The sequence below is a fragment of the Vanacampus margaritifer genome, chromosome 9, assembly GCF_051991255.1.
Source record: "Vanacampus margaritifer isolate UIUO_Vmar chromosome 9, RoL_Vmar_1.0, whole genome shotgun sequence".
Lineage (NCBI taxonomy): Eukaryota > Metazoa > Chordata > Actinopteri > Syngnathiformes > Syngnathidae > Vanacampus > Vanacampus margaritifer.
Genome location: NC_135440.1, coordinates 18278514 through 18287382, shown reverse-complemented (window position 1 = coordinate 18287382; position 8869 = coordinate 18278514). Strand labels below are relative to the sequence as shown.

The 8869-nt window shown below is 41.1% G+C and overlaps 2 protein-coding genes across 2 annotated transcripts in view; one reads left to right on the top strand and one right to left on the bottom strand.

Annotated features, from left to right (window-relative positions):
- The window catches only part of LOC144057952 (serum amyloid P-component-like), a 60661-nt gene that overhangs the window by 23519 nt on the left and 28273 nt on the right, over nucleotides 1-8869 (top strand). The window lies entirely within an intron of this gene.
- On the bottom strand, nucleotides 954-7908 carry LOC144057947 (uncharacterized). Its single transcript, XM_077575984.1, has 2 exons — nucleotides 7497-7908; nucleotides 954-6757 (listed from the first exon to the last, which is right to left on the bottom strand). Exons 1-2 carry the CDS (start codon nucleotides 7615-7617, stop codon nucleotides 4953-4955), a joined length of 1926 nt encoding a protein of 641 aa, XP_077432110.1. The 5' UTR covers nucleotides 7618-7908; the 3' UTR covers nucleotides 954-4952.

Below are 8869 nucleotides of genomic sequence, written 5' to 3'. Positions count from 1 at the left end.
GAGTGAAGTGTGCCGTGCTCCTTTTTAATTTTTTTAAGACTTTGGATTAATGAAGTGTTGGCAGTCCAGAGCCCTGTTTTATCAAGAATTAAAATGTATTAGAAGTTATAATTGGTTTTAAGTCCATTCACTCTCTCGTCTCTACAAACTCATAATTGAAATCAATATTAATTTTAACTCTTGATAAAACAGAGCCCATAATGTGGAAATGATTTGTGAATTTTGTGTCGTAAATAAATGTTATAAATAATGGTATATGTATGATTGAAAGACATTGATAAAAAATGATAAGAAAATATGACATTTGGTTGTCAGTTACACTGAAATCATGTTTAAATTTAGGACCATATATTCCTCATGACTCACAAATGACAGAGGAACCTGTTATATCACATTCATTGGTACCATGAAATTGGCTTTATTATCAGGTATCTTGCTTGTCATATCAGGCGCCAAAAGCAGGACATAAAAGCAAATGTATGTAATCAGATCTCTTATTTGAACGTATTATGTGTTATGTATGAACACACTGATACATTTGCAGCATTCACAACGTTGAAAATTAAAATCCATGTACAGTAAAAAATACTGTATACCATATTATACTGATAATAGTCTGTGTTATATATTCAGTGTAAAGTATTCCTTATATTATTGGCTTGTCAAATTCCTCAAAGGCAAGAAAAATAATAAAACAAGGGAAAATATAAAAAAAAAACTGTACAGCTATCGTTTGTGTAATAAAGTTATCTAGTGTTTTGCGTGGAAAACGATAGGCATGCTCATGGGCTACACGCTTGAGCGCACGCGCCCTCCTGTGGCCGAGGGTAACATGGCGTCCATGTTTTCAGTTGGCCAGACTCTCTATATACGGCTGTTTTGCTCTATTGTACACTGCCATCTACTGGTCCCAATTGGTACAATCCAGAGCATACAAAAAAGAAACAAAAGCACACAGTCGTGGATTCGCCTTTAATTCTAGTTTCCATTGTAACAAAAATACAATATTGTTTTCAAACATGGCTTACAAATCCACAATTTTTTTTTGAACTACTGGTCCATTTTCTTTCAAAGTGTAAAAAAAACAAACAATTTAAACAGTAAAAAGCCTTCATCTCATTTAAGTTAAATTAACGTTACAATTTGGCAGATGAAACAAAACACATTTGAAATGCATCAACTCAAACTAACAGCAACATTTAGAGGATAGCAATATTTTTTTTAATGAACAGGAAAACAAAGAGATGGCTATGAGTACAGTACATGTATCGACAAGTGTAATCTACCTGTGAAATGGGTCATTACAGAAAGGGGGGGGGGGCAGAAAAAAAAAAAGCAGAGAAAGATCAGAGTCAAGAATCTACTGTTAGTTCACTAACTGTTTCCATGAAAAATGCAAAAAAAAAACTATTTTATAAATATAACTACCGGTTACCAGACGCGCTCAAGAAAGACGATTCTGTGATGCCGAGCATGAACAAGGGTGGAGGAGGCCGGTGGGAGTAAACAGGAGTGGCGCAGGGGTACGAGGAATTGGCGAGGGGAAACCAAAACCTCCACCGCAGCGGCCCTGCCTGATCTTTTTTTCTCCTCCGGGAATAGAAGCTGCAGGATCACAGAGTGGGATTTAAATCCACGCCCGCCCACTCGCACTCTCTCATCTCCCATTTTTCTCAATGCTCCGAGGTGAGGAAAGTCTCGGCTCCATCAGCTCTAAATAAAGTGCTCTTCCTCTCTTTGACTCTGTTAAGCGCTTCGTTGAGGTCAGCGGAAGGAAACGCACACAAAATTGTACTCGTACTTGATAACACATTTCTTTTTCGTTTTCAGGAATATCAAGCACTCATTTCTCACCCTAATGGATAGATACACTGTGGAGGAGAGAGCAAACATTGTGGAAGCATTTTTTGAATCAAAATCGCCAACGTTCCCTAAACGATCCTTGCTTGAGTACATTGACTTTGTCGCGACGTTTTCACATTATTTTCTGTCTGCGGCAAAAATGCCAGTTTTCGTCTATACCAGAGGTGGGCAATCTCGGTCCTCGAGGGCCGGAGTCCTGCAGGTTTTGTAGGTTTCTCACTTCCAACACAAGCTGATTCCAATCAACAGGATCGTTATCAGGCTTATGCAGAGCTTGCTGATGAGCTGATCATATATCAGCTGTGTTGGAGAAGGGCAACACGCAAAACCTGCAGGACTGCGGCCCTCGATGCCCACCTCTGGTCTATACACACAAATTGTCGCGCAAGCCACCGGTAATACTCGGGGTAAACAAATATGACATCATAGCAAAGAACCACGTTTGTAGTGAGGAGTCGATCGACTACTTGTTGTCTTTTATTGACTGTAGAAAGTTAAAAGTGGAAATGACGTCTATTCAAGTTGTCCGTGTGTAAACGGGAGTAACGGGTTATCTCAAATGTTTCAAAAACCGGAATTTTGACCTAATCCCGAATATTGACCGCGTGTAAACTTAGTCATAGCGGTAGGGCCGAGGTCCGCCATCAACACTGAGACCGTGAAACACCGTCTCAAGGAATCGCCAACAAAATCGAGCAGATGTTTGTCACTAGAGACTGTCGAGATTGTCAGTGTTAGGGTTGTGCCAATAAATTAAGCAAGACAAATAGCATAAATATGTCAGCATTGTAGTCCCGTCAACCGTTCAATTTTTCGACTCGAGTAATCCACAATTATGCTTAGAGCGCAACACTGGCTAGTCGCTAGTAAATAGCCAGCTATAATATTGGCTGACCTATTCGCACAATGTCCATTTTTTTCTTGAAAAGTCCACCTTGAAAATGAACTGAATTCCACATAAGTTGTAAATGTAGGTCAGTGCTTCTGTTCGCGTTTGGTCCAGCAGAAAAGGCTTTGAAGGCCCTAACAGCACCAAGCAGTGCTTGTTTCCAGTGTGACGTAAAGAAACTTCAACTGACACATTTTCTTCTGTTTTGGGAAATGACAAATGACAGTGTTATTGTTTTGGAAAGCCTTCCACTTTGAGATGCTTTTTCTTTCATCTGGTTTCTGTTAAAAAATAATGTAGTGTAAGAGCGACACACTCACAAGAAGACTTTATTATCTCAATGGTTTGTATCTCTGTTGTATTAGTTGAAGTCTCGTTATCTAATAGAAAGCAACTGGACATCTTTTTACATGTTTTTCACGCTGCGTTGTCATCCACTGAGGTTGAAAACGTAACAACACTCCTTCAAAAATGTAAGAAGTACAAATCACAGATATCCATTTTCAAAAGTTGGAAGCAGAAGTAAAACGTCATCTGAAAAACAGTCAACTAAAAAAAACAACACACAAAACATATTTGAGTATAGTTGTCAAGGTGTGCTGTCTATCGTCTCATTCAATGTCAATCCCATCCCGCGCTCTCTTCCATCAGACAGAAAAGCAGCCATCCATGGTCTATTGACCTTTTGCACGTGACGTCACAGCCCTCAAGGGAACGCCCCCTCGGGGAGGCTGGACTGCCAAAAGAGCCACTTGCTTGTATTGTAACCATTGAATCTCGTACAGCGTAAAGTCCTTTATCTCATCGATTATCTTATAAAACGATCATATCTTGCTGTGCGGTCGGTTGTACAGACAGACAAAGGAGCAAACCAAATGTTGCTTTTTATCGCATACCTACTAATGAAATGGAAAACGACTTCCGGACGGCTTCGAGGAAATTCTGGTTCACCATCCGGCGTCTCAGGAGAGGAAAGCAGTGCACCGTTAACACTGTGTATAGTGGAGACGGAGTGCTGTTGACCTCGACTCGGGACGTCGTGAACCGGTGGGGAGAGTACTCCGGGTCGGGGAGGAGGTCCTGCCCCAAGTGAAGGAGTTCAAGTATCTTGGGGTCTTGTTCACGAGTGAGGGTAGGTTAGAGCGGGAGATCGACAGGCGGATCGGTGCAGCGTCTGCAGTGATGCGGACGCTGTATTGGTCCGTTGTGGTGAAGAAGGAGCTGAGCCGAAAGGCAAAGCTCTCGATTTACCGGTCGATCTACGTTCCTACCCTCACCTATGGTCACGAGCTGTGGGTCGTGACCGAAAGAACAAGATCCCGGATACAAGCGGCCGAAATGAGTTTCCTCCGCAGGGTAGCCGGGCTCTCCCTTAGAGATAGGGTGAGAAGCTCGGTCATCCGAGAGGGACTCAGCGTCGAGTCGCTGCTCCTCCACGTTGAGAGGAACCAGTTGAGGTGGCTCGGGCATCTGGTTCGGATGCCTCCTGGACGCCTCCCTGGGGAGGTGTTCCGGGCATGTCCTACCGGCAGGAGGCCCCAGGGACGACCCAGGACACGCTGGAGAGACTATGTCTCTCGGCTGTCCTGGGAACGCCTTGGGGTCCCGTCGGATGAGCTGGCTGAAGTGGCTGGGGAGAGGGAAGTCTGGGCTTCCCTGCTAAAGCTGCTGCCCCCGCGACCCGACCCCGGATAAGCGGAAGAAGACGGACGGACGGACCTACTAATGAAGACAAAAGACGTCGAATGATGGCAGCAATCATATATATATATATATATATATATATATATATATATATATATATATAATCGACTAATTGTTTGGAGACATTTTTTTCTTCAACCCCACCTTTTTTTCTTTTTAAATCACTATACGAATATGAAGTATGAAATAAACACCAATAATAAACAATAATCAGGGGGAAAATCCTTTCGTAATACAATGTTATGCAAAATTCCAATGAATCTGATTAATCGATTCTAAAACTATTTGATAGTGACAGCACAGCGCTAATGAACGGACATTTACAAGTAAACATGTCAGATTACAGCCGTCAGATAGTTTTCATCTGCAGCCCCTTGTCAGGTTGATGTAACATTTTATATACAAAATCAATTTCAAAATAGGGTTAAGTCAGACACATACAACACAGGTACACAGATCATTCGTTCATTCAGCGGTAAACATGATCTTTGCACCATCATTCATCTCTGCTATCCTCACCGGCACACTCGTGCCTCCTAGCTTCAGCCTTACTTGGGAATCTTTGACAACAAACTGAACAGGTAAAAGGCTTCTCTCCAGTGTGGGTTCTTGTGTGTATTTTTAAGCTTTCCGTGTGAGCAAAATTTTGACCACAAACTGAGCAGGCAAAAGGCTTCTCTCCAGTGTGGGTTCTCATGTGCCTTGCTAAGCTTCCCTTGTGAGCAAAATTTTGACCACAAACTGAGCAGGGAAAAGGCTTCTCTCCAGTGTGGGTTCTTGTGTGTATTTTTAAGTTTCCCTTCTGAGCAAAATTTTGACCACAAACGGAGCAAGCAAAGGGCTTCTCTCCAGTGTGGGTTCTTGTGTGTATATTTAAGCTTTCCTTCTGAGTAAAATTTTGACCACAAACTGAACAGGCAAAAGGCTTCTCACCAGTGTGGGTTCTCATGTGGCTTGCTAAGTTTCCCTTGTGAGCAAAATTTTGACCACAAACTAAGCAGGGAAAAGGCTTCTCGCCAGTGTGGGTTCTTGTGTGTATTTTTAAGTTTTCCTTCTGAGTAAAATTTTGACCACAGAGTGAGCAGGAAAAAGGTTTCTCTCCAGTGTGGAATCTTGTGTGTATTTTTAAGTGTCCCTTCTGAGCAAAATTTTGACCACAAACTGAGCAGGAAAAAGGTTTCTCTCCAGTGTGGATTGTTGTGTGTATTTTTAAGTGTGCCTTCTGAGCAAAATTTTGACCACAAACTGAGCAGACAAAAGGCTTCTCTCCAGTGTGGATTCTTGTGTGTCTTTTTAAGCTTCCCTTCCCAGCAAAATTTTGACCACAAACTGAGCAGGGAAAAGGCTTCTCGCCAGTGTGGGTTCTTGTGTGTATTTTTAAGCTTCCCTTCTCAGCAAAATTTTGACCACAAACTGAGCAGGCAAAAGGCTTCTCTCCAGTGTGGGTTCTTGTGTGTATTTTCAAGCTTCCCTTCCCAGCAAAATTTTGACCACAAACTGAGCAGGGAAAAGGCTTCTCTCCAGTGTGGGTTATTGTGTGCCTTGCTAAGTTTCCCTTCTGAGCAAATCTTTGACCACAAACTGAGCAGGCAAAAGGCTTATCTCCAGTGTGGGTTCTCATGTGCCTTGCTAAGTTTTCCTTCCCAGCAAAATTTTGACCACAAACTGAGCAGGCAAAAGGTTTCTCTCCAGTGTGGATTCTTGTGTGTCTTTTTAAGCTTCCCTTCCCAGCAAAATTTTTACCACAAACTGAGCAGGGAAAAGGCTTCTCTCCAGTGTGGGTTCTTGTGTGTATTTTTAAGTCTCCCGTTCGAGCAAAATTTTGACCACAAACTGAGCAGGCAAAAGGTTTCTCACCAGTGTGGCTAATCAAATGGGTTCTCAAATGACACTTGTAGCCAAAAGTTTTCCCACACTGAGAACATTTCCAACCTTTGCTGTCAGTGTGACATGTCACATCTCCGTCTTCACCATCTGACATCGGAGGTAACAGATTGTCTGCTTGGTCCTCATCATCTTCTGTTGTTATTTGTTGTATTGAGCTGCTGCTTGGAAGCTCCGCCACTTTCTTCTCTTCATATTGACATTCATCTTCAGTCTTCAAATGGACAGCAGTCACGGGCAACTCTGTGAAATGCTCCTCCTCTTTAATGTATGGCGGCAGTCGCTCCTCTTTTTTTATGTTGAGAGGCTGTGCCTCCTCCTCTTCTTTAACTTGAAGAGGCTGCAAGTCCTCTTCCTCTTTCACACCAGGGAACTCTGGCTCCCTCCGCTCAGGACAAAGATATTTTTCACTGACATCTGCGGTACACAAGATACACATGGTTTCGTAAAGTCAATTTATTGTGATGTTATGTATTTTATATTTAAGATTATCACATGGGCCAAACCCGTGAAAGAATAACAAATCTGGCGAATGTTACGTATCGTCTCAGTCTTCATTTTGTTCCAGAAATCACTTATCATAACTTTGTAACCCTGATTGTTCCGGATATAATTTTTTTTTTTTTATATATACAAACATTGAATATGAGGGATGAAAACACCAACCACTGTGTGGACTCCAGTAGTCCCGGGAGAGGAGCTACAATACATAATTTACATTTTAAAAAATCGAATAAACAAAATAGCTTTAGTAGCTACTCAAACGGCTTGTATTTACGTGTAATAATAATTTTAAGCAATTATATCATTACAAGAGCTCAAGCCGTTATAATTACGGCTCTGGGTGACCTAATTAGTCGTTTTAAAATTCTGATGACATAGTATTAAAGCAAGGAGCGACTCCTGTTCTTTTTCAGTGGATTAAAGATTTAGGCTTAGAGTTTTACGTCACATCAACAGAGCGCTCCGCTAAAGTCTCCCCGCACCGGAAGGTTGGGTGCACTCGTACGTCGAATGCGGAACTGATTTGTGCATATAGTCCATGGCGACTGAGGAAAAACTGTAAATGTACGTAACAAAGTGCCCGGATGAAGATTCCTTTCAAAAATAAATACGGACATATTGTTGAAAAGTATGAATTAAACAAGTGACAAACCCGCTCTGTTCAACACATCTCGAGGCTCCTTGCAAACAGCGTCCAGTAGTTGACGTTGTCGCTCGTTCTCTTGTGCTCCACAAAGCTCCTCTTCGTACTTGACTTTCGTTCTTGCGAACATTCTCACACGAAGTCACGACACTTTACGCACACACTTGACGGCCGTATCCTTTTTGGCGGCTAGCAAGCTAAAATAAGCTAGGCTAACATAAACTGGGCCGAGAGATTTCGACGAGCACTGTCTGATACGATTTAATCAGACACGAAATGTACCAATTATGTTTGACTTCAATAAAGAAGTGACGGAGGCACAGTGTCGATGTTTAAGTCCGTTCAGTACGAATTCAGGATGAATTATGTAAATAAGCGTGTGTGGCTATGTGAATGCAGCCTGGAATGGACTAACACTAATAGTAGTTTCTGTCACCGTCACGTGAACTCTACGGCAAACATATTTGGACAAATCTCATGTAACGAACTATTTTATTAAAAAATAAAAATCTAAAATAACACGTTTAATTCTATATTAATTTAGAGAGTAAAAAAACAAATCTTCAAACTCCATTTACACGATTAAGAAACATGTTTAGTTCCTGTATATCCTTAAGTAATATGAGTAAAGCCAATAGCGTTATTTTTCATTATTATTGTTTAATTAATATTATTTTGTTGATAGGCAAATATCATATTCATTGTGCTTAGTGGAAACACTGTAAACACTCCTTTCAAGGATTTATGGCTGGTTTCAAGTTTTATTTTATGCTTGAAGAAGTGGGAAAGAAACAAAAATGCAAGGATAGAAACTCACAAAGGAGGAAATTGTGGGAAGTGAAAGTAAAACGAGAGGGCTGGAAAGCCAGTAACACATCATTCTTGTGTGAAGTAAGTAAAATAACACGATTTGAAGTAGGTGCTTCAAAATGTCCTTGGCTTTATGTCCAAAAACAGGACATAAAAGCAAATGTATGTAATCAGATCTCTTATTTGAACGTATTATGTGTTATGTATGAACACACTGATACATTTGCAGCATTCACAACGTTGAAAATCAAAATCCATGTACAGTAAAAAATACTGTATACCATATTATACTAGTATTAGCCTGTATTATATATGCAGTGTAAAGTATTCCTTATATTATTAGCTTGTCAAATTCCCCAAAGGCAAGAAAAATTAAAATAAAACAAGGGAAAATATATAAAAAAACTGTACAGCTATCGTTTGTGTAATAAAGTTATCTAGTGTTTTGCGTGGAAAACGATAGGCATGCTCATGGGCTACACGCTTGAGCGCACGCGCCCTCCTGTGGCCGAGGGTAACATGGCGTCCATGTTTTCAGTTGGCCAGACTCTCTATATACGGCTGTTTTGCTC